Source organism: Amblyomma maculatum, chromosome 1, assembly GCF_055883805.1.
Source record: "Amblyomma maculatum isolate TAMU_Amacu chromosome 1, ASM5588380v1, whole genome shotgun sequence".
Classification (NCBI taxonomy): domain Eukaryota; kingdom Metazoa; phylum Arthropoda; class Arachnida; order Ixodida; family Ixodidae; genus Amblyomma; species Amblyomma maculatum.
In genome coordinates, this window is record NC_139344.1 from 40,416,016 (window position 1) to 40,442,199 (window position 26,184).

The following is a 26,184-nucleotide window of genomic DNA, read 5'->3' on the forward strand; positions in this document are numbered from 1 at the left end:
AATAAAAGTGGCGATTCGGCTCGCTTTCTCGGTCAGAGGCACCTGCCAATACCCCCTAGTGAGGTCCAGCGTGGATATATAATGAGCACCATTTATGGCCTCAACCCTTTCCTCAAGATTCAGAATCGGGTATCTATGATCACTTGTGATCTCATTCAGATGGCGGTAGTCGATACATGGACGAGTGTCTTTACCTGGCGCCTCAACCAATATGACGGGGGACGTGTATTCTCTCTCGGATGGTACAATCAGCCCCATGTCTAACATCCGCTGAATCTCAGTTGCCAATATTTCCTTCTGCCAGGGTGAAACCCGGTAAGGCCTGCATCGGATGGGCTTGTCGCAAATTACCTCTATATCATGTTCGATCAAGTTAGTCCTGCCGGGAAGGTACACGAAGCAATCTCTGAATTCTCGCAGAAGCGTTTCTTGCTCTTCTTTCTGTTTATCTTCCAGTTTGGCGTCGCATTCAATTTTCTGGCAAAGTTTTTCGAGTGCGGAATCTAGCTGTACTTCTGGGAAAAAAAAGTCATTTTCCATCTCTTCAGGAACATTTAGAGCAAGCTGCACAATGGCTTCCCTCTGTCTGTTGTCAGAGAGGGGGGTAGATCCTCCCCTCTTTGCGTCTTCCCGACTTTCTAATAACATAGTGTCCGAAATCTGCTGTACAACCTCTGCGGGACCCTCCCATAAAACATCTATTTTGTTCTTCCGCGACGCAATCAGTAAGAGCACTTTGTCTCCAACAGCAAACGTTCGTTTTCGGGCGTTCCGGTCGTAATATAGTTTCGCCTTGCCCAAGCTAATTTCATGTTAGCCTCCACTAACTCGCGACATGACTGAAGACGTTCTAGTAGCTGCAACACATACTCAACCACTGTGGGGTCCTCTCCGCGCCCTTCCCATGCCTCGCGGAGCATCTGAAGCGGGGACCTCATAGAACGGCCGTACACTAGTTCTGCTGGGCTGAAGCCGGTGGTCTCATATGGCACGAACCTCAATGCAAACATGGTAGCTGGCAAGGAGGCCTCCCAATCTGTTTTGTTTTCATGGCACAAAGCCCTTAGCACTCTTTTCAACACGGAGTGCCAGGCCTCTAAACTGTTGCTCTGTGGGTGCCGCACGGAACTGTGTATAATACGAATACCGCGTCTCTCAAGGAAGGTAGCTGTCAGAGCGCTGGTAAAGACGCTGCCCTGATGACTCTGCACTTCGGCCAGAAAACCCACTCGAGAAAACACAGAAAGCAGCGCTTCGACCACCTCTACCGAGCTTACTTTCTTAAGTGGGACGGCTTCCGGGAATTTGGTGGCCGGACATATTATAGTCAAAATATATCTGTAACCTGACGTAATTACAGGCAACGGTCCCACTACATCTACAACAACACGCCGAAAGGGTTCTGTGATTATGGGCACTAACTTCATAGGTGCCTTTCTGGTCTCGTGTGGTTATCCAATTCACTGGCAAGTGTCGCATGTCTGAACAAATTTTTCGACGTCCTAAAACATCCGGGCCAGTAGAATTCTCTCAGCAGCCTGTCTTTAGTTTTTTTTATATATATACCCAAGTGACAGGCCCAACCTTTTCCATGCGAGAGGGCGAGAACTTGAGCCTTATACTTAGACGGAACAACAAGCTGGTCGTGTTATACTCCTTTCCTGTCCTTATACTGGCGATACCATAGGCCAGACCGGCGCTGGAAAGCGATGTTTTTGCGTGACACACCCATTTCTCTTTGGTAGCTCAAATTTTGCAGAGGCTGATCTCTCTCTTGCTCAGCGGCAAACATTTCTCGGTCCACACGAAGGAGCTCGAGAAAACCCTCTGTATGCGGCAGCACCAGATTCGTACTGACTTCCTCTCCTGGCTCAGATTGAGCAGTTGCACATAATTCGGGATAGTCAGTGCAGCCAGCACCGCTATCGGTGCTTTCTAGATCAACGCAATTAGTGAGTAAATCCTGTTGCTGCTCGCCACCGTGATCCTGCACTTGGCTTACGGTTTCATGCTTACCCATTTTCCTCTATCTTCGTCTGCGCTGCGATTTCTCGCGCCTTCGCACGTGTGAGAGCCTGGACCGCATGGTCTCCAAAACTCAGCCCCTTTTCCCTGAGCAGCATGTCCGAGCGATTGGAAAATATGTAGGGATACTGCTTGGGTAGGTTTTGAGAGACGGCCGCCTCAGTGTGAAGCACCCCGAACGGTCCCTCGATCTCGACACGGGCAATCGGCAGACATACGCTATTCTCCTCAACCACCTGTCGTATCCAGGCGCATTCACCCGTGAATTACCCACGCCTAACATATTCAGGGTGGATGACGTCCATTGTAGCAGCGGAGTCGCGGAGAACTTTGCATGGTTTGCCATTTACGGTCAGATTCCTAAGATAAGGCTGCAAAAATCGTAAGTTGTCGTCCTCGTTATCCAAAAACGAAAACACCACTTTTGGATTACGGCAGCCGGCCGCTACATGCCCAGGCTGCTGGCAGCGGAAGCAGACGACCGGCTTCTTAGATTCGAAAACCTTTTGTTTCCTCGCGTCTTCCTTCGAGCTGCTTACTGCACCTTCTTGTTGTGTAACAGGGATATTAGACGACGCAATTCCCACTTTTTCCTGTGTGTGAGAATGCGCCCGATTATCCCTACCGACATTCGCACTGGATCTGATGCGTGCTTTCTCCGATTCTCGACAGGTCGCGAACTCGTCAGCTAATTCTGCCGCGCGTTCCAAGGTCTTTTTGCAGGGCCTGTCCTGCACCCATTGGCGCATTTCATCTGCCAGGCTGCCGTAAAATTGTTCAAGGCAGATTACCTCCATGACTCTATCGCGACTCTCATAAGCCTCTTCACCTTTCAGCCATTCGATCAGATCTGCTTTCAATTTGTACGAAAAGTCCTGAAACGTCTCGCCTTGCTTCCGTGCTGGCTCTCGAAAGCGGCGCCGGGATGCCTCAGCTGATAGACGGTACTTTTTAAGGAGAGCTGCCTTAACTTTATCTTACCTTTCGGTATCCTCTTTCGACAATCTGGCAATTGCTTCAGCCGCTTCACAAAGAAGTACGTTTAATATTTTCTGGGTCCAGATGTCCCGCTGAATTCCCTCCTTTTCACAGATCCTTTCCAAATTTACGAGGAACAGCCCAATGTCCTTGTTTGTCTTGTAGGACGGCAGGAGATCTTTCATTTTTATTGTTGCTCCCGTCGGAATAGCCTGATTGTTAGATTTATTTCCGGCGCGCGTTGCCTCAGCAATTTGAAGATCTGACTGCCTGAGTGCAATTTTCCTCTCCTCTGCTTTCTCATAGTCTGATGGCCTCTTCTTTAGCCTCCCTGGACTTCTCCTGAATGAAATCCCAAGTCTCCGAAATTTCATTGCCATCCTTCCCACACTCCTGAATAGCATCAATAAGTTGTGGCCTTCTGTGGCTTTTCCCCACCTCAATACCAAGCTCTTCGCAAAGCAAAATCAACTCCTGTTCCTTTAAATTGCTGATCTCCATGGCCACTTTTGAACGATGACTTTCGTAAAACGCTGCTGCTTCAAAAGCACGAAATGAAATCTACTAGTTTTGATTAAGTCCCTGAGTTATCAAACCTGGCAAATTCTCAGAGAAAGTCAAGCGCTCACCATTTCCGAAGACAGGACCAAGCGTGGGCGATTCCACCGCAGCCAACCAGTTGAAGTGTGTCTTGTTCAGGGGGCGAGCTTCACCGCAGCGGGCTCAGGAGGCGACGATGCATCGAGGCGGAAGACAGCCAGGGAGGAAAGGCAAAAAGTAACGTTTATATACACTTTCTACATACTGAAGAAGGTACAAGTCATGAGAGGAAAACGGAGCTATCTGTCCAAACAAAATTCGTCAGTTAAATATGATTTGTTATCCCCAGTTCCCTAGCTGGGGACACAAAGTTCATCGATACTATCCAATCAGTGAGGGCAAGGGATCACTCGAGGTGCCGCCCACTGCCGAGGGTGACCCTCCTTGCACATCCTCCGGTGGCGAGGGCAATTCTTTTGTCGATGACGATTTTGTGTGGACGATGGAGTTTCGGTGCCAAGGCAAAATTGTCCGAGAAGTCGCCTTTTGACGGTGGTCATTCACCCCACGAAATTCCAAGGGGGTCACCTGCTTGCCTCGAGAATTCGGCGAGCGGGGTCAATGCTGCTCGGCGACGCGTCTCGTGCCCATTAAGCACAAGAATAGGTGCCCTGTTGTCACCGTCGTGACGCCACGGGGATTAAGACTCGAAGGGCAGCTGGTCTCTATCCTGAAGGAGGGGGCGGGAAGGGTTGGTCGTCGCAGACGGAAACACCTGCCGTCGCCGCCGCTTCGCTGCTTTTGTTCGTGGTCGCTCGCCGGCATCCGCTAAGTACGCCTCCATTGTCAGCTGCTGGAGTCTGGCCGGAACGCCGGTCACAACACCCCTGACACCTCGTTAAGTAGGCTCGCTAAACAAAGACCATAACGCTAAGCCAATAGGGACGAAATTAACTCTCTGGGCGGGGCCAATAGGCTCCAGCATAGTCCCTCCTCACACCCGTAGTGCTGTACGCACAACATCACGCGCACATTCCATGGAGTTCAAATCCGCAGCCGTCGTCACGTGCGCCCGTTCCAGCTAGCCAGAGTCCCGTGGGAATGAGCTTCGTGGCATCCGCTGCTCCTTTACTCAAGAGCCCAGAGCGCACGCGCGCGCCCACATGCATGCATGCACGCACGAACGCACGCACACGCACACGCACACGCACACGCACACAGACAGACAGACAGACAGACAGACAGACAGACAGACAGACAGACAGACAGACAGACAGACAGACAGACAGACAGACAGACAGACAGACAGACAGACAGACAGACAGACAGACAGACAGACAGACAGACAGACAGACAGACAGACAGACAGACAGACAGACAGACAGACAGACAGACAGACAGACAGACAGACAGACAGACAGACAGACAGACAGACAGACAGACAGACAGACAGACAGACAGACAGACAGACAGACAGACAGACAGACAGACAGACAGACAGACAGACAGACAGACAGACAGACAGACAGACAGACAGACAGACAGACAGACAGACAGACAGACAGACAGACAGACAGACAGACAGACAGACAGACAGACAGACAGACAGACAGACAGACAGACAGACAGACAGACAGACAGACAGACAGACAGACAGACAGACAGACAGACAGACAGACAGACAGACAGACAGACAGACAGACAGACAGACAGACAGACAGACAGACAGACAGACAGACAGACAGACAGACAGACAGACAGACAGACAGACAGACAGACAGACAGACAGACAGACAGACAGACAGACAGACAGACAGACAGACAGACAGACAGACAGACAGACAGACAGACAGACAGACAGACAGACAGACAGACAGACAGACAGACAGACAGACAGACAGACAGACAGACAGACAGACAGACAGACAGACAGACAGACAGACAGACAGACAGACAGACAGACAGACAGACAGACAGACAGACAGACAGACAGACAGACAGACAGACAGACAGACAGACAGACAGACAGACAGACAGACAGACAGACAGACAGACAGACAGACAGACAGACAGACAGACAGACAGACAGACAGACAGACAGACAGACAGACAGACAGACAGACAGACAGACAGACAGACAGACAGACAGACAGACAGACAGACAGACAGACAGACAGACAGACAGACAGACAGACAGACAGACAGACAGACAGACAGACAGACAGACAGACAGACAGACAGACAGACAGACAGACAGACAGACAGACAGACAGACAGACAGACAGACAGACAGACAGACAGACAGACAGACAGACAGACAGACAGACAGACAGACAGACAGACAGACAGACAGACAGACAGACAGACAGACAGACAGACAGACAGACAGACAGACAGACAGACAGACAGACAGACAGACAGACAGACAGACAGACAGACAGACAGACAGACAGACAGACAGACAGACAGACAGACAGACAGACAGACAGACAGACAGACAGACAGACAGACAGACAGACAGACAGACAGACAGACAGACAGACAGACAGACAGACAGACAGACAGACAGACAGACAGACAGACAGACAGACAGACAGACAGACAGACAGACAGACAGACAGACAGACAGACAGACAGACAGACAGACAGACAGACAGACAGACAGACAGACAGACAGACAGACAGACAGACAGACAGACAGACAGACAGACAGACAGACAGACAGACAGACAGACAGACAGACAGACAGACAGACAGACAGACAGACAGACAGACAGACAGACAGACAGACAGACAGACAGACAGACAGACAGACAGACAGACAGACAGACAGACAGACAGACAGACAGACAGACAGACAGACAGACAGACAGACAGACAGACAGACAGACAGACAGACAGACAGACAGACAGACAGACAGACAGACAGACAGACAGACAGACAGACAGACAGACAGACAGACAGACAGACAGACAGACCATAGATGATCTCCTAACCGGCGGTCCGGAATATTGCTTCTCGCTTTGCCGACGCGCGGACATCCGGTGTCGTCTATCCGCGCCAGCCAGGCATTCCGCAATCCAGGGTGACGGGCAACAAACGAAAAGGCATGCCCCGTGCTCCGGCTCTGAAGTGCCTAGAAGCCGGCGGTGTGGTATGGCGCGTTGATGAGCGCAACACTGTCCGTCTCCCTGTTTAGGTCGAGGACATGTAGATTTTTTTCTACTGCACTAAAACATGTACCACCGTGATCTACGTTTGCTAGGAGCCCATTGTGAGCGGTTAGGCTTCACCAGATTCAAATATACTCATTCACGAAAAGCTAAAATTGCAATCGCACCTTATGTTAAGGCAGCTAAATGGGGAGCATGAAATGAGGGTCCAGCTTATGGTTGCAGGCATTACTTTCTGTTAACAGTGCCCGTATTTCAAGCTCTGCCTGAAGTCTTTCTTTTTCTTTTAGCGTGATTGCATTAAAGGTCCCGTCGTCGAACTACTGGCGTCTGCATTGGCGTTAGCGCTGAGAGTGAAAAATCACGAGCATGGCCCTGTCATGCTCGTGAGTTGACATGGCCGCGCACTGACTGGACGTAGGGTTGCCGTAGAATACATTTGGCAGGAGCTGCCAACTCGGGCCTCTCCTTTCATACGGGAGGGAATATCAGAATCAGCCTGCCAGGGCCCTTGCATTCACGTTACGCCTAGGCCAAGCAGGCACGTTCGTACGGCTTGGTTAAAGCGGGGTTTTATATGTGGGCTGCTAGCCCATGCTCTCATGTCATACACTTAAAGGCAGAGCTTAAGTGTCCCCCATAAATTTCTTTAGAGCATCGACTCTTAGCTCATTCCTCATTTTCTTGCCATCGGCATCTGCAAGGTATGTGTCTCAGTTGGTATGTGGCAAAACAACGAGAGAGAAGTTCTAAGGGAGCAAAAAGAAGAGGGGGGCAACAGGTGACCTAGTGGCTCGGGCATGCACCTCGGCTACTAAAAGTGGTTAGTTCAAAACCTACCGCCAGGCAAGGGTGGTTGCAAGCATTGCCAATTCTGCTTTCCAAAGGGTGTGCACTTTGAAGGAAATGCAAAGCCCTCTATGCCCTTTCATGTGCAAACCCAGTTTTGAACACTTCAGCTTGCAAAAGTGGTTCATTTTGCCGTGTTCACAGGCAATTCAAGTTCATAAGTTCAACCAACATGTTAAGCAGGTTAAGAATGTTAACATGTTAAGCATGATAACATATTAAGCTGGTTAACATGTAATGCATGTTAACATGTTAACAGCAGGTTAACATGTTAAGCAGCATTCACCTGCGGATGTGTCACTACTCTAAGTGGTATTTTCAAAAACATTCGCTTCAGAATATCTCTACAGTCTAGGGAAAGTCTGGATCCACCTCTGGCTGTTTGACTTTGCTGCATGAAAAAAAGAACACTATTTGTTATCACATGACAGCTAACACTTGAACATTTTCTTACATACTTGTACTGTCCTATGAGCTTTTTTCACCAGCTCTATTTATGATTTGTTGTCCTTGTGAGGTGTTCCTAGCTGTGAATTCGTTCTTGGTGAGATATAGTTTTGAGGAAGAGCTCCAATTCTGCAAATACAATGTGCTGTCTAAAACTAAATTAAAAAAATGGTTACTGCTTCAGTTAGTGCAAAAATTACAAGACTGCACTTATATCTGCTTAAGAGCGGAAATGGCAAATTCCACTTTACAGGACTGTTTTCACTAACTGCATTTTTGTTTTCATCACTCTAAATCATCCCTATCGCTACTATCATCATTAACAAGTAAATCCATCACTATCATTATCACTAACTGTAGCGGCATTATCATCGCTACTATTATTAGGATTATATCTAACTGTATAGTATTGGTCACCATTACCATGGTGATCATTACTATGGTGTCCAAGCTTACTTTAGCCAAGGGTTAAAAAATTGAAAGATGGCTTAGCTCTGCTATGCCAGGATATACATAGCAAAAAGCAGTGACTATACCTGGGATCAGAAGAAATTAATTTCTGCAGTCTTCTGCGCCGTTCGCCAGCAGCTAAACTCTCCTTGGCTTCCATGTCGAGCGCGCCTAAGTTCACTGACGTTCTATAATTCGTTTACAGAAAAAGAAAAGCGCTGCATCTGTCACTCGCGGAAGGCATGAAGCACTGCCCGGCGGCGTTGGAGTGCGCTCGTTCCCGCTTGGTCTTCATAGCTGATGGCAGATGGGTGGCGTCACATCCTTGACGTCACCTTAACGGAGTGACTTAACTATTTTGGCTTTTGGTACTTACAAATTGCGTATCAATCGCAGTATCTGTCACTCGCGAAATTCTGCTATGCTCACGGTAGATAAGCGGAATTATGGAGAGCGTTTCACCACCCGGGGCGGAAGAAGAAGCTGTTCTGGGCGGCTGTGCCTGGAAATGTTCCTTGCTGGAAACAGCGCATCGGCCGTTGGCCGAGGTCTTTCGACTTTTCAGGATACTACAGACACGTACAAAGTTGTCCTTCCACGCCTGCCCACCGGTGATGTTGTCCGTAATACAGTTTTCCTGCATGCTGACCTTAAGGGCCGCCCGCACCGAGCACCTGGCTTTCGAGACGCACTCGCACAGTTTTGGACCTCCGGGAAATTTTGTGCATTGGTCAATAACAAATGAGCCACGTGTGGATGGTTACCTGCGAGAATAGTTCTTCAAAGCAGAAGCTATAGTTAGCAAAACAGAGTTCCCTGTGAAAGATGTGCATGGTGTTCGACCCGGTTACAAGAAATGCGTGAGATACAGCATGCGCAGTGCGGCCTCAAAGTGTATAACTGATACGCAACAACCGATACGCTGCTGTCCAAGCCATCTGTATAAATACGCGTTGCTCAAATAAAGCTGCGCTCTTTTCCCCTGGCATTCGGTGTACCATGACTTCGATACAGTTAAGCTCCTTTGGCTTTCCCACTGTATGGAGCACCGGAGGATAGTGGAATCTTTAGGGCCTTGTGGAACTATTCAATCTGTGAAGCGTGAAAAGTGGCGATGCCCAGGGATGGAGAACATGGAAATGGTTAACCGTGAAATCTCCCTCATGCGCAAGAACGGAGTGTCAGCAAGCACAATTCCTCACACTCCTAATGCTTATGGGGGGCAGGCATTAGTTCTTATCCCAGGGAGACCTCCACTGTGTCTTCGATGCGGCCGGGTTGGACATGTACGGCGTTAGTGCCGAACACCTCGATGCACCCAGTGCCGGCGCTTTGGCCCTACTGTGCAGAACTGTGTCCTGAGTTATGCTGATAGACTGCGTCAATGCCAGTGGTCACGATAACATGAAATAGCGTCAGAACATATCATGGATGTGTCAGAGGTTGTCGATGTGACTGGTGAGCTAAGCTATTCTGAAGAACGTCCATGACGTGAGAAAATTCCTGGGATTAGCGAGCTTCTTCCGTCGTTTCATCCCGAGATATTCTCTCGTCGCTGAGCCTCTTACTAGGCTCACAAAGAAAGAACAAACTTTTGTGTGGGGACCTGAGTAAGAGAAGTTTTCTGGAGCTGAAAACAAAGCTCACAAGTGAACCAGTTCTGCAGCTGTACTATCCGAAGGCGGAGACAAAGTTGCTACCGACGCGTGTTCGAACGGTCTGGCAGGAATGCTCAACAGGATAGTTAAGCGGGCGAGTTGGTGATACGTTATCCAAAAGCGCTTGTTCCTGTGGTTTCTTCCTTTCGTCCCCGTTTATTCGCGCTGTTTTTTTTTGTTTTTTTTTATAGGGAATGCTCCTTCAAAAAGAAAAATGGCCTGTGGCATCTCGTTTACTGCGTGAGTAAAAAGACCACGGATGCAGAAAGGAATTACCCCTCATCAAGGCTCGAATTGATAGCAATTGTTTGGGCAGTGGATCGTCTCAGACCCCTACTGCTAGGAATCCGATTCACAGTCGTGACCGACTGTCAAACGTTACTCTACCTGAATGCGCAGAAAACTCAGAAACCCCAAATCGCCAGGTGGTATGACTTAATCCAAGAATTCGAGTTTTCGGTCAAGCACCGTGCAGGAGCACGAATGCACCACATTGACTCTCTCAGCCGAGGCCCTGTGGAGACGCCTCAAGACACGATGGATTCTCTTCTCGAGGAGAGGCTTGAAGTGTGCATCACGTACGACCTCGCCGACCAAGTGCTAGTTATTCAGAGAGGAGACGAAGAGCTGCGAGAGCTTATAACCGTTTTGGAGAAGCCTGCGAGCGGTCGTACGAAGGAGGAGAAGGCAAAAGCCAAAGGCTACAACCTGAGAGAAGGCAGACTCGCGAGAGAACTGAAGCAAGACAGAAAAATAAAGTTCATGTTCGTGCTACCAAAGTACATGCGAAAGGCAGTTGTGGTGCAGTCTCATGATTTGATGGGCCATTTCGCATTGGATAAGACAGTTTCTAAGATCCAAGAGAGCTTCTGGTTCCCACGAATGAGAAATTACGTCCGGAAACATATTTCGCAGTGTTTCGAATGCATTTACAACAAGGCGCCTGCTGGCAGACGAGAGGGTCTCTTACACCCCATCCCACCAGGAAAATGTCCATTCGAGACAATACACATGGACCACATGGGACCATTCGTCCCGAGCAAGAAACGCAACCAGTACCTCCTTGTGTTCATCGACAACCTAACAAGATTTGTGAGGCTGGTCGCTGCACGCGACACGTCAACGAAGCCTGTTCTAGCTGCGTTTGAGGATTTCGTCCTTAAGAGACGTCTGCCGAGAACCGTTATCCCCAATAGAGGCAGTTGTTTCACATCGTGTGCTTTTGAGGACTTTGCTCCGCTCAATCCATACACCATGTGCTTAACTCGGCACGCCACCCGCAGGTTAACGGCCTCGTGGAAACCATTCTACCCGTCATCGCGACTTCGATGAACGACCCGCAGCAGTGCGACTGGGACGTGAAGCTTAGCAAGGCAGAGCACGATCTCAACAATTCCGTCAACAAAACATCTGGGAAGACGCCGTGCGAGATGTTATACGGATACCAGCCGGATTTTCACAGCACCGCCTTAAAGAGAATTGTGAGCAGCGACGACGCTGGGTGGGAGAGTCCTGATGAGTTGCGAACACGAGTTCGACAGCGCATCCTCGCTGAGCAGTAGAAAAGCAAAGCAGCTTACGACCGTAGACACTTTCCAGCACGTCTCTACGATGTCGGTGACATCGTATTCATGACCAAGGCGTCTGAACAAACCGGGAAGCCCACGAAGGCTCAACCGAAGTATAGAGGGCCTTTAGTGGTCCCTCAAGTTCTACCCTCTGACACGCACTGAGTAACAGAACTAGACCAGCGCAAGAACACCGGCTTTGCGACTACGGCTCACGTTTCTCAGCTTAAGGGATGGACGACGACTTATCCGCAAGACAGTTTAGAAGGCAAAGAGTCGTCCGCTGAAAATGAAGATACTGCGAGTGAGTCAAACAGTGCCGCGGCTGCTCAGGCGTACAACGCGCAGGCAAGCAGTGACGAGCTGAACAGCTTTATAGGGCACGTTCCAAGGATGAATGCAGGTTTTTTGATTTACCTGTCAACTGAATGCATCCATTGTATACAAAATTAGTTTTGTTCCTATCGGTTCGGTGTTCTTTAGCGTTAAAGGGCAGTCCGTGTACGTTTTACGTTTTTTTTATTTCCCTTTAATTAACGAGGACGTTAATATCTGTCGAATGCCCGAGTGTTAAGGCGGAGTCACACTGCGGAAACACAACAGCGACATCAACCGAACAAGTTCGCCAAACAAGCCGCCAACAAGTTTCCGAACCAACTTGTTGCCCAACAGCATGTCACACCGCAGAAACAGCAGGGAAGCCGAACAGGTTGCTGCAGTGTTGCCTCGGTGTGACAGTGTTCAACCAAACAAGTTTGCCAAACAAGCCGTCAACAAGTTTCCGAACCAACTTGTTCCCCAACAGCATGTCACACCGCACGAACAGTCGGAAAGCCAAACAGGTTGCTGCAGTGTTACCTCGGTGTGACAGTGTTTGGCAACCAAAACAAGCAGGAAACAGTGTCCGTCAACGGTGTTCGGCCTGTTCGCTGACCGGGCGAATTTCCGGACGACAACAGACCAACCAAAGTACTCATATTTGAGCTGATTGACCCATTCCTGCGAATTTCCTACTTGCAGATACGGTTTTTTTTTTTTTTTTTTTTGCAGAGTTTCCATGCAAACCATTTCCCCCGTTGTGGCGTCTTGCAGGCAGCGCATTCACCCGTTCGCATGGGCTCGGAGCTTCGGCAACGGCGTCTCCCGCGGGTGGCGATGATATGCGCTGCTGCCTGCCAGCCGTAACGTCGCCGGCCGACTTATTGCGCCGGGAATTCCCGCCTTGGCGGCGGCTGTGTGAACCTTGAACCAAACGTGAGCGTCCCGTGTGTGCGCCTGGGAACATGTAAACTGACAACCCCCATCTGCAGCGTCCCTCCGACGATTCGGCGCCGCGGTGGCTGGCGCCGTGCCATCCGTGTTTACCTTGTTTTGGTAGTGGTGTTTTCTTTTTGGAATGGGCTTAGTGCGCAGCAAATACAGCGTCCATGCTTTGATGCGAGAGAGTGCGATCACGGGACACCGAGCAGCAGTGCGTGGTGCGTCGACAATGAGAGCGGGCACGTGAAGAAATGGGCGAAGGAGTGAGTGGTGCGTCAGCACGGAGAGCGGATGTTTGAAAACTGTGTGCGAACGTGCGTGTGTGAAACGAAGAAGTGTATTTGTAATCGAGTGGTTAATTATTGATAAGGCGTATGACGTGATCGGATCAGCGAAGCTCGCGTGGGCGAGCTGTATGGTTGTGCGGTCAGAACGCCGACTCGACGTCCGGACGAGGAATTCCACTCGTGTTGTGTTGCAAGCCAAGGTGGTGGTCTGTCGGGTTCGCGTTCTCACGGTCGAGGCTTCACAAATGCCTCTCATGTGACTTCCCTGTACTCCTGTAAGTATGTAGATAAATCACGGCAGAGATGCCGTAAGCCTCTGCCTATTCCTCCAAACTGCTCATCATTTCTCAGGACGGGACCTGAGGAGATGGACCAGAGTGAGAGCCGAACCGAGGGTCCCACAATAACAGTGCCCTCGTTCATCATTAAAGCAAGCTCAGAGTAACTGGGACAGCCACTTTGTCTATTGAATTTTTCACAGGCACGTGTATAGCGCATGAATTTGGGCGAAATAGTAGCAAAATGGGCGGCTCCTGACATCAGCGCCTCAACGAGCAGCAAGTTTCCGCGGTGTGACACGGTGTCGCCCAACTGTCGGAGAACAAGTTCGCGGCAGCTGCTGGAGGGCGACAACGACATGTTTCCCAATAGTTCGTGTTGGCGCGATGTGACAGGGCCGCCAACACTGCGCGAACACGCTGTTGACGGACAGAGTTGACCAACTGTTTCCGCAGTGTGACTCCGGCCCTTTTTCTGGGCGGCGGCCGTCCGCTCCTTGGACCCCGAGTGGCGCGTCGACCCGACCACCGCTTTGGCGCACGTGCCTTGATGTCGACGCGCGCATGCAACCTCGGACCTTGCTCGCATCGCATGCGGTGAGAGAGTGCGATCCGAGGAACGCCAGGAGTGCGAAGTGCGTGAGAACGGAGTGCGCGATGCGTCGTCATTGAGAGCGGACGTTGAGGAAATGTGCGGAGCGTGAGCGGAGCGTCAGCACGGAGAGCGGATGCTAGAAAACTGTGTGTGAACGTGCGTGTGCCAACAGAGTGTAAGTGTAAATCGTGTTAATTTTCAATATAACCATTGTACCTTTTCGTATTTTATTTGTGTGTCAAGTTTTGTTTCTTTCACTTCTCTTTTTTTTTCGTTCAAACTCTAATAGAATACGTCAATCAATCCATCAACCGATCAGACAATCTAGTCCTTACATTCAGACATCACCGACTACCGCATGTGCTACTCGGCCCGGCCGTGGATGGATATCCACGGCCGGGCCGAGTAGCACATGCGGTATTTCTTGTGGTAGTCGCGCACCAGCGCCCGCCCCAGCAGCCCCAACAGGACCAGGGCCAGTTGCAGGGACCGCGCCAGCAGCAGGGGCGTCAGCAGCGGCCATACCAGCAGCAACGCCAGCAGCACCCCGGGGGCTCCCAGACCACAGCTCGCACCACACAACCCATTTTCGGTGCGGGCAACATCCACACCACCTCTCCGGACGAGCGAGACAAAAAGATCGAGCAGCTAATGGCTGCAATTCGCGTCCTCGCCCGGTATATCCCGGAGGACTCTCCCGACAGGCGCGTCTGCTTAGAAGCAGCAGGCGCCTCCTTACAGGATGTCCAACATCATGGCTAGTCGCCGGACACCTCCCCGAATTCCTTCCATATTGCAGTGGAACGTACGTCTTCTTGCCGCGCGCTATTCAGAGCTGCGCTTACGAGTGTCTAACGAGTCTCCTGAGGTTGTAGCGCTGCAGGAGACGTACGTTCGTGCACAAGAGGGGGACCTTCAAATGCGGCTGCCCGGCTACGTCGGATACCACTCCCCGACAACCTGTGAGGAGGTTACATGTGCTACAGTGCCGTGCAGTGATCCCCAGCACAAACCAGGGAAATCTCGGTGCGCGGTTTATGTGCGGCGCGATGTCCAACATGTCCTCGTTGACTCGGCGGTGGCGACGAGTGATGTGCAGGAGTGTGTTGTTGTTACAGTCCGCATACGTGGTGTGGACACGTCTGTGGCTAGTGTTTACGTGCGCCCAGCTGTGCAGTGGAATGCCCAGTGGTTCAGTGCAGTCTCTTCGTGTTGTGCCACCCGACAAATCATCCTCGGAGATTTCAGTGCCCATCATTGTGCGTGGGGAAGCGCCCGAAACACCGCGCGAGGAGACGACCTACACGCCATGGTAACACAGCTGGGACTCACACCGCTGAACACCGGCGAGCCCACCTTCCGACGACGCGGCACACCCGGCTCCTGCATAGACGTTGCGTTCGCGTCCAGCGGCATCGAGGCGACCTGGAATCGCGCACCATCATTTTGGGGCGCTGATCACTTCTCTCTCCTCATTGAGCCCACTGCCAAGGAAGCTTGCGCCACGTGCACTTACTCCATTGTCAACTGGAACCGCTTCCGCAGCGAAGTAGAAGCCGCAGCTACGTCCGGCGCGGATTTCTTCTCCAGTCTCGTCCGTAGCGCGTTCGCAGCCACTCGCCGCGTAGAGGTTCGGGCAGGGCAACCAACGCCCGACAACAAGCTGCTCGACCTGAGACAAAAACGCGACAAAGCTGAGCGACGAGCCCGGCGGACGGACCGACCAACCGACTGGACAGTATACAATCGGCTGGACGCAGCAGCGAGGCGGCATTCCAACAAACTTTACCGCCGGCAGTGGGCATCGCTCTGCAGGAAGATGGAGGAGGACTGTAGCTCGCGGTGGCTCTTTACCATCCTGCGACGCATCACAACGCCACAAGCGAACCCGCAGCCGCTGGCCGCTCTCGCCATCTCTAGCGGCCTTAGCTACGAGGAGCTAGCTGAGCCGTTTGCGGACCGCTTTGCGCCGCAAAGCCCCGCGAACACAGGCAGCCAAACTTCACCTGTGAGTCCCGGAGACAGAGCCAGCGCTCCTACCCCTGGTGACCCTTGTGATGCCCTCTTCAAAGTGACAGAGCTCAACAATGCGCTACAGCGCTGCCACCGTTGCTCGGCGCCAGGGCCGGATGGGGTGACCTACCAGATGCTGCGCAACCTGGACGCAGGTCAACGGCTTGTTCTCCTGCAGCAAATCAACCTAGTGTGGGAACGCGGGACCCTCCCGGAGGACTGGCGCACAGCAGTCGTCTGCCCCATCCTCAAGCCAGGACGCCCACCAACCCAGCTCGCGGGATACCGTCCAGTGGCGCTAACATCTGCGGCTGGTAAGCTCATGGAATACATGGCTTTACATCGCCTTAACGAGCAGGCTGCGGCGGCGGATTTGTTTGATGAGCGGCAGACGGGCTTTCGCGGAATGCGGTGCACTGCGGATTCCATCTCCGATGTTGTCAGCGCGCTCGAGCACGCGAAGGCAGTGAGGCAGGTTGCGTTGCTTCTACTGCTGGACGTGTCGGGCGCGTTTGATAACGTCTGCCGCGCTCCCATTCTCGCGACGCTTGAGAGGGCTGGCGTGGGCGGACGCTTGCTACAATACGTTCGGAGCTTTTTCCAGGCGCGCTCCATGCGCGTTCGCGTGGGGGGTGCTCTCTCGGCGCCTCGCCCGGTCGGGCTAGGCGTGCCGCAGGGCTCTGTACTGTCACCTTTTCTGTTCAATGTGGCGATGTCGGTGGTGCCGGGCTGCCTGCCTGCAGGCTCCTGGCATCATGTGTACATCTCCATATACGCAGATGACATTGCTCTGTGGTGCCTGGGACCGCCGGGCGAGACAGCACGGGTGCGCGCGTGCCTGCAGGCAGCTCTGACGGCGGTGAGCGACTGTTTGCGCGACCTAGGTCTCTGGCTCAGCGCGGACAATTCCGTCGCAATGGCCTGTGTTCCGAGCTCGCGCAAACGACCACCGCCGCTCACACTGGACGGGACCTTCGGTGCGGTACCTGGGGTTGGACATAGACCAGCGCCTTTCCTTCCGACCCGCGGCGATCAAGGCCTGCCTGCAGATGAAGAGAACCACCGCCGCCGTACACAGGCTCACTGCTCGAGGCCAGGGCATCTCCCAGCAAGCAGCGTTACGGCTGTACAACTCCGCGGCTCTTGGGGCAATACTCTACGCGCTACCGCTCGTCACACTGCGCAAACCATGCTGGAAGAAGCTAGAGGTCGAGCATCGAAAGGCGCTCCGCATTTGCCTCGGCCTTCCTCAGAACTCTCAATGCGCAGCTACTTTGGCCGAGGCAGGTGCGTGGCCTTTACAACTTCAGGCCACGCGGCGGGCGCTCCGACACATCGATCGCCTACAGCGCGCAAAGGACGGCGGCCCGCTATTACATCGGTTGCGACATCATCGCCACTCGCGCATGGGAGCGGCGCTGCTCGAGTACGAGCAGCTCACCAATGCAACGCCCCCCTACGACCTCTTCTCGCCCTGGCCCGCTGCTACGGAGGTTCAGCGAGAGATTGTCGGAATCGCGGGGAAACGCACCACACCGCCCTGTGCAGTGCAGCAGCTGACCAGAGCCGTCATCTACGAGGAACTCCAACACCACCTCCTCGTTTACACCGACGGCTCCGTGGCCAGAGACAGTTGCTCGCTAGCAGCGGCGGCTACCATCCCCGCCCTGCAACTGCACAGACAGCTGCACCTGTCATACCTGGGTTCTTCCACCACGGCGGAGCTGCTGGGCCTACGCCTAGGCCTGGATCTACTGCTTGAACTGACACCGCCGCCACCCAGGTGTGCCGTGCTATGTGACTCCCGCGCTGCCCTCAGCCGCTTCGAACCACCGGCCGGGGAACTCCGCTGCTGTGTCAGATTCGCGCACGTCTCAAGTACTTGGCGGAGCGTGGCTGCGCTATACGGACACAGTGGATCTCCGGGCACTGCGGCATAGAGGGCAACGAACGTGCCGACGAGCTCGCGACCGCAGCACATGAACTCCCTCCTAGCGACGAGCAACTCGCTTTGGAGGATGTGCGTGAGGTAATCGACGATCACCTCCGGACGCAGCACCCCGGCCCACGCATCGCAAGAGGTGAGCGCATTCAGTGTCAGCGGCCGCTCGCTGACTCGGCTGCAATGCGCAATGATCCTCCGTGCACGCATTGGATCTGTGTGGCCTGGGGAACGACGGATGCGCCACGGACTTGCCAATAGTGACGTGTGTGACGGCTGTGGCGAGGTAGAAACTCTCGAACATCTATTGCGCTGCACCGCGCTAGCCGAACCACGACGTGAGTTGCTGGCGGCTTACAGAGCGCAGGGGGTAATCCCGGACAGCGTAGCTGTGCTCCTGTGGCCGCCGGGCTGTGCGCGCGCCCGCGAGCGAGCTCACGTGAGCTTTTGTGAGTACATCGAACAGGCGGGCTTGATGACCCGCCTATTTCACCTCGCCAGATAGTGCGCGCTGGGACTGAACGCTCCACGTGTGCTATTTCCCACAATAACGGCCGATCGCCCACGACAGCCGTCAGTGTTTTGTACAGTTGGCCAGTGCGTGCGTTGTGAACAGTTGCCTGGACGCAGAGCTATTGCGGAGGCCCGCCCGATGGGCCGAGTGCTCAGTGACTTAAGACATTTGCGGGTGGGCCTCAAGCAAACTACTGTATACTGTACCATAGTGTATATATTTCTTTTATTTTTACCTACCCTTTTCTTTCTCCCTATCACTCACCTCTTTGATTTCCTCTACCTTCTCCTCGCTATCCCTTTATTTCCGCCGCCCCAGTTCAGGTGCTTCAGATATAAGATAGCCGATACCGGGGCTGGCAAACATCTTTTCTTTCCTTTTGTACATAAAATAAATAACCACTACAACAACAACTCGGCCCCTTGTAAAGAACTGGATCGCTCTGACCAGCGCCTCCTCTTCAAAATTATCACCAGCACCCTACTGTGGCCGGCGGTGCTTATAAGTATTCCAGCACATCCTTTGATGGCGCGTTCCAGTTCTATGACAAGGTGGCTGCAATCAAACCTATCTATATTCCGGCACCACCAACCCAATCAGAGAGGTCAAGACTCTGTCAAGACCTTAACAACGGCTCAGAAACTATGTACTCGCGAAATGGAGAGCCAAGCAGACGCCTACCATGTGGCCAGTTACCACCATACTAGGCACCGGCGTAGAATGCGCCGTTAGCCTGTACTAGCTCACCGCTATTGCCCGGCTGGGCTTATACCTCATATGAAGGCTGCAGCACGCCAAGACTTGTCGCACAGTATCTGAAGTCTGCAGGTATGAGTTGTACCAACGAACGCCGTGTACAGCCAGAAGTGGCTGTTCGCCTTTGAGGGCCTTGGTGCACACCCTGGTATTGATCCACCACCGGGGGTCAATCACTCAATTATTTGTTCCACGTGGTATACCTTGTACAAAGGCTCGTGAATTGGTTGATGGATTCATTCATTCATTTTATATCGGTGCGTCTTATACACTCCTTAGTGTTTGCTGTATATTCGGCAAAAGCTAGTTAATACACTTTCATGTCAGAAACATCCGTACTCTGTTGAACGAAGAAGAGAGCACAACACCATTGTGTCGTGAATGCGAATTTAATTCTTTTTAAACAGTAAACAAAAGACAGGCAATTCTCACAAGTCTTGAAAAACTTTATATATGAGATATTTTGAACAACCCCGGAGTAATTTGTCAATATGCAGCTGCTTATGCTCCTTCATACACTTCAATAACACTTAACCTTCAGATGCTCTTTTTTTTCTACCATTGGAATGCATTACCATCGCTGCTATTTAAAATCGAAGAAACTTGTCAGTCTAATAAATTCCTGATGATTGCCTTTTTCCAAAAGTTAAATACTGGCATAATTTATTTCCATTACATCTGTCAACGCCAGTGTTTTACGTGCTGGTTATATGCGACAAACGAAGAGCGCGTCCGTGATACCACACCGGCAGAACTTCGTGTCCCTTGTCCACCAGCCAGACTGCCACATAACTGCTGTTGTGATGAGTCCCATGGCCGCTTATATCTGTAAAGCAGTCGAGTTGATAATTTCCGCCGGCCACTCTGGGTAGGCGGGCATGGTTTGGGAGACGCCGGCCGTGATGCGACTAAAATCTCCTGGAATGTTTTCAGCCATCTTGCAAGGCATGTAAATAACATCATTGTCGTGTATGTTGAGGTTTCTTCTTTTTTTTTTCTTTAGGATACTTTTCGATAGCAAGCTGCGCATTCCTGCAGCAGGTAACTGCAGGGGTCACCCACCGCGAGCGACGACCGGCTGACCATTTTTGAGCGTTGGTGAACAGGCATTCTTGAGGAGCTTACACTTTTCGTATAACGCTAAACGACTCCCAGGTCGTAATAGTCGCCGCTGCGTTTTCGCGCGTGGTCTACTAAGCTAGGTGCTCTGCTGCCTTCCGTACGCCTGGACCTGTCAGAGTGCCTTGTTGTGCGCGATGAGGAGGCGTTGGACCTCTTGGATGAGCGCAGAGACCCCGAGGGCCGGCGCTGAATCAGTGGCTCCGGCCCGTACGGGGCTGCCGCCTTCTCACTTGAGTTGTTCGCCCTAGACTCAGACACCACTGTGCGAATGCTTCGCGGCTTGTCTCTTGCAACGCTGCGAGGCAGGGCACTTGGGGTGCTGGAACTAGGCGCCTGCTCTTCGAGAGGTTTGAGGGCGATGGGTTCTTCACGTTCAGACGCCTTAGCCAACGGTCGCGCCACCTTGGAAGCGGTGTCTGCGGAATCCTTTGAACGCATGGCCGAATCCCCGGACGTGGCGTTATTCACGCCGTCTCGACGCTGGGACAGGTTAGATAACTTCTGGCGTAGTGCTCCGACGTTTCCTGACGTATCGAATTTGCTCTGTTCTTCGTAGGCATTGATGGGTTTATCGGAGCCAACTGCATTCTCGATAACGACACAGTCAGTGTTACGGCGCTTGTCTTTGGACTTTCTGGAGCGCAAACATATCAGGCACACAAGACAATTGATGAGGAGGACGAACAGGATGAATCCGCCGGCTGCACCAGCAACTACGTAGTAGAACTGCTCCTCGGTGAAGTGGTTAAAGTACAGCAGAGACGAAGATGTTTCATGGTCATCAAGAGTCGTCTTCAGTAGTGGTCCTGCCGTGCTGTTGGGCCCGCCCATCAAGGAATCTGTTGAGTTTTCATCCGTGCTCATAGAAGTATGATTGCTAACGACGTTTTCATCGCCACTCGTACTCGAGAGGCCACCAAAAAAGACGGTCACTACGTTGGAGATGTCGCTGTAACGATGCTCCTTACTTTTAGTGCGGAGAGCGAAAAAATAGACGGCAGCGTGTTCGTCTTTGATTTCTGGGAGCTGTACAATGGCCCAATCACGATCTCCGGGTTGTTTCTGCTGTTCAAACTTTAAGCCAGGCAGGGTGCCAAAATTCTCTGACAAAAGACGCCGATCTTGGGAGTAACGAAGCTCGTAGCTTGAACCTGCACCTGCACAAAAAAGGGCAGATGGAAATAAGAATAACGGACTGGTACGGAAGGTGCTATTCTTGAACGCCGCGATATAACCCCGGCGAGGCGAAGAAGTAAAATTAATTTGCTATCGATAAGCTACGAGATGCTTTTCTTTTCTTTTTTGCAGGTGCCCTTGGCTAGTATCTTCATAATCGATTCGTAAATCTCCATGCCATGAAGGACGCCGCAGTAGAAAACGTCTAGCTAATTTTGGCTAACTGGGAGTCTGACACTTGCTCTGATGTCTCGGTTCAAGTGTATTTTTGCTTACGGCTCGCACCAAAATGAGGCCGGCGCTACCTATTAACGCTGACGTACCTATTGTGCTGGACTAATTGATTCTGCATGCTATTTTTAGTGCGAAAGCACTTCGCCTTGTATGGCAGATTTTGCCGATTTCCGGATTTCATCCGCCCAACCGAGTGTTTCTATGGGAACAACGGAGAATAGCTTTGCTTTACGTGGATATACTATGATTTGATATGAATGACCATGGCTTCCATGAGTGTCATGACCATGGCGAATGCCAAGGTCAAAGCTAATTAGACCTACTTCACACTAATTTAAAATTCCGGAAATTTTCTTTGACGAGGAGATTGCAGGAGATGAATTTGGCATTATAAGAAGTGTCGGCTCTTTTCATATTAAACACGTCACACTATTATAATCTGATAGAAGCAGTGCGATAAAAAAAAAAGAATAACACACTTAGGCTATGTCTTCGTAGAGAAAGAGCTGCAAGGTATTTTAGCGCTCACTCTGCATGTGGCACCCTTCTTGAAAAAACTGCTACTTTAAAAAAAAAAAATAAAGCTCGGCCTATTATTGAGCTTTCTTTTACGGCGATTGCGACCATTGAGTCTCGCGCAGCGCAGGATGAGGCTTCGAAAAACAGAGGCTTTGGGGAGAATACCGTACAGGAGGGTCGATAAATGGGTACTCTCGAGAATGGGGCCTGCATGACCACATGAGGCAGTGACTTGAAGTAAAGAAATGAAAAAGACATAAAAAAGAAGGGAAAAAGATTATCGATGGAAAGGGGGGGGGGGGGTGTAAGGAACGGAAAGAGACACGAACTGTATCACTCTCAGTAGAGAGCGAATAGGGAAAAGATGAAAGAGGGAGCGAAAGAAGAGAGAGGGAAAGATACGCCGTAGTGGAGGGTTCCGTATTAATTTTAATTGCTTGGAGTTTTTTAATGTGCAGTGGAGTCCGAGCACTCTGTCGACGAATGCGACGATTATATTTATCATCTCGGGCTCACAGCTGCCGCTCTATGCGTGCTCACGCAGTAGTGAAAGTGTTTTCAAGCGTCTTCCCAGCGCTAGATCTCTTGTGCGGAGGTGCTTACGAGAAGCGAGCGAATGTGTCGCACCATTCAGGCGTTTTAATTCAGCAGCTCGAATATGTTAATCAAATAAAAATATGCCGTATATCCCGTCTTGTTCTGGAAAAGTATTTCAATGAGACTTACTTAGTTCGATTCGGGTTTCTGGCTTTCATGACGCATTTCAGCTCGAGCGAATGGCCGAAGGGGTAGGAATTGAAAGAAAGAGCCGAAGCGAGTCACTGCTTCAGAACAGTAAGGAGATGACAGTCCAACGTTCAAAACAACGTGGAACCACGGGCTCCAGCTCCGAGAGTTCATGGGGATAGGTTTACGTTCAGTATAACTATCGTCAATCCATTGTTTCAGAACTGAAACTGAAATCTAACCAAATTTTGTCTCGTCTCCCACTGTGATTGTCGAGAATCGAGCACGCGAACTGAAAATGTCTTTATCGCGGATTAACCACATGAGCGGCAACTGCACCTGTCGTTGCTTCAGCATACACGCGAATTAATTAACATTTCAGGTTTCACTTTGCATACTCCATTCTGTCCGCCGGTACTGACTTCGTGAGTTGATTTCCCACCCACCCACGGTTCGTCATAGTCCACTTTGAAGCTGTGGTATTAATTTTAATGGAATGAAGTAACTGAAGGACCAGATATGTAAACCCAGTTCATCAAAGATCATGCCATCTCTTTGTACCGGCCCAAAAACTGGCCCTACCATCTCCGGTGTCGTACTCGCTTCCGGGAGCTGTCCACTCGAAGGTGACGTTGAGCAGCTCGACGCTGCTTGCACTTAGGTCGCTGACCGTTCCCGGGGGGAAGCGCATGCTTCCTTGGGCAGCGGAGGACCAGAAGGAACCGGCGAACTCCGTTCGTTGAAAACTGGAGGCGCTGCTGCCGTTAGAGCGGGCGGGCAACGCTTGGTTGCCTGTGGCAGTCACGAGAACGCTGTACCAGCCACCTTGCCGCGACGCAGCCAGGAAGTAACCGCTGTACACGCCATCACCTTTGCTCATGTCAGGTTCTGCATAGTGCGGCAAAAGTGTGTTTCCCCTGTTAGGGCAGAAGTTCTACAGCAAGCAACATTATTTATTATCTCTTCCTGTTTTTACCGCACGCGTCGAACTGAGAGCCGAGGCACAACTCAAAAGTGTGATGTTGGCTAAAACTGGGTTGTATGCCGTATAATGTTTTTTGAAGGCACCTCCTAATTCGTGCCAAATTTTTTTCTTTGTACACGAGCGACTAGCAAAAATGATTACCGCTTGTAATCTAACCTAGCCCTTGATTTCAGTCCCTGGCGAAACCCCTGTTCTCAGAAACAAATATGGCCGGCGGCCCATGCCATGCAATGTACAGAGAAACAATGTTTTGCATGTCCAGGATTCTGGGACTCATTTTAATGATAGGCAGATGTGAGGTATTATACGATATTTATAGGTGCACGTTGATGACAATGGTCTGAGCCTCCGACAAGTGGCAAAACTTTGCTTTTAAAGTTCTTTTCCAGCGTTCGCAGCGAATAGCTAAAACATGCCATACAAAACAATAGGCAGCATTACTGTAAATAATTGTGAGGCAGTTGTGGAATATTGTAGGCTACTTTTATGAACATATTGGTAGAAATTGTCTAAACTTCCGATACGTAGGGACATTTGCTAATGAAGCTTGCCTTGCTCTTAGAAAAAAAGAAGGCCAGACTGCCATAACCTATTCCATGGACGTTTTCCGGTAGTGTACACCCTTATGGCCGTTAGGCGAAGTAGGTTTTGCCTGACCGACTTACCGAGGCTCCCTCACACATTTTCTGCGAAGGTGGGGGGAGAGGCTGTATTGAGCCAATGGTCTCTACAGAGCCAATTAAGAGCCAATGTTCCGGTTTATTTCCAAGGACGCTTGAAAATCGCGGCATCGTCACCCAACCAATGCCATAGGGCTAAAGAGAACCTAATTTTAACGTTATAGAATACGGCCCTAGGGGCCAGATTACTTATTCGTCTTGAAATCGAGCACAGCCGCCACCTTTCGGCACAGCGGCGAACCCTACTCAGTGTGGATGCACGTTCGCATCGTGCGCCAGCCAACAGTGGTTTACGTGCGGGTGGGCGGTGCGCAAAAACGTGCTTTTTCGAGCGTAGCTCTTTGGCGCCTGTTCCTGCGGTCCCTCGTAACCAGCTCCGCAGCCGAGGCAGCGCGCGCTCCTCTCCTCCTTGGCGACGACCGCGCGTGTTCTCCGATTGCGGCGCGCGCTCCTGCCGCCACCGTTCGCCGCTGCGTGTACCCCCCGTTCCCCCCCCTCTTCCTTTGTGGCGGCAACCGCCAAAGCCACCTGGCTTTGCAACCACGCGTGTACTCCTCTTGCTGCTCGCGCTCCTGCCGCAACCATTCGCCATTGCGTGTACCCTCCCACTTCCTCCGTGGCGGCTGCCGCGCGTTTTCGACAATCGCTACGCTCGCTCCTGCGCGTATCCTCCCCCTTCCTCCGTGGCTGCGGCCGCTCGTGTTCTCCATTGCTGCGCATGCTCCTGCCGCCACCGTTCGTCGCTGCGTGTAACCTCCCCCGCTCCCTCTTCCTCCGTGGCGGTGACCGCCCGTGTTCTCCGATTGCTGCGCGCGCTTCAATCGCCACCGTTTGCCACTACGTGTACCCTGCCCCTCATGTTCTCCGGTTGATGCGCGCGCTCCTGCCGCCACCGTTCGCCGCTGTGTGTACTCTTCCTCCTCTTCCTGCGTGGCGGCGACGGTGTTCTCCGGTTGCCGAAGCGCCCGCTCTGCATCAGCGGATCACAATTCCTGCATCCTAAGCCGAACCGCAGAGCCACGTTGTCTTGACTCGCTAGCGGCGTCATCTCTTCGCCGCGCAACGTTCCTATTGGCCCACGTGCTGCCTCCCGCGACCTTCCGGTAACGTCATTGCTCTGTTCGCTCCGCCTCCAATGCTACCCCTGTGCGGTGGCAATCAGAGCCCCGGATTGGTGGCAGCGGATCTCGATATGTGCACCTCCCGAGCCGAAACTCCTAGCCGCCCCCGTTCGCCACTGCGAACCGCCTGCCTAAAAGTTGTCTGTAATTGTACATGGAAGAGGAGGGGTAAATCCGATCTGGCGACATGCACGTGGTCCCCCCTGCACTTTGAGTGGGTCAAGGTGAAACCGGATGCCTGGCTTTGCTCAATGACTGACAGCCAGCGATGAGGTTGGGATTGCCGG

The 26,184-nt window shown here is 51.8% G+C and overlaps 1 protein-coding gene across 1 annotated transcript in view; it reads right to left on the bottom strand.

Moving 5' to 3' along the window:
* Positions 1-19,578: 19,578 nt before the first annotated feature.
* LOC146202174 (calcium-activated chloride channel regulator 1-like) overlaps positions 19,579-26,184 on the bottom strand; it is a 44,100-nt gene continuing 37,494 nt past the window's right edge. The window contains exons 13-14 of the mRNA XM_084587986.1: positions 23,694-23,999; positions 19,579-21,613 (exon numbers count right to left, since the gene is read on the bottom strand). Of these exons, the coding sequence (XP_084444112.1) occupies positions 20,475-21,613; positions 23,694-23,999 (1,445 nt within the window). The 3' untranslated portion in view covers positions 19,579-20,474. The remainder of the gene's footprint in view (positions 21,614-23,693; positions 24,000-26,184) is intronic.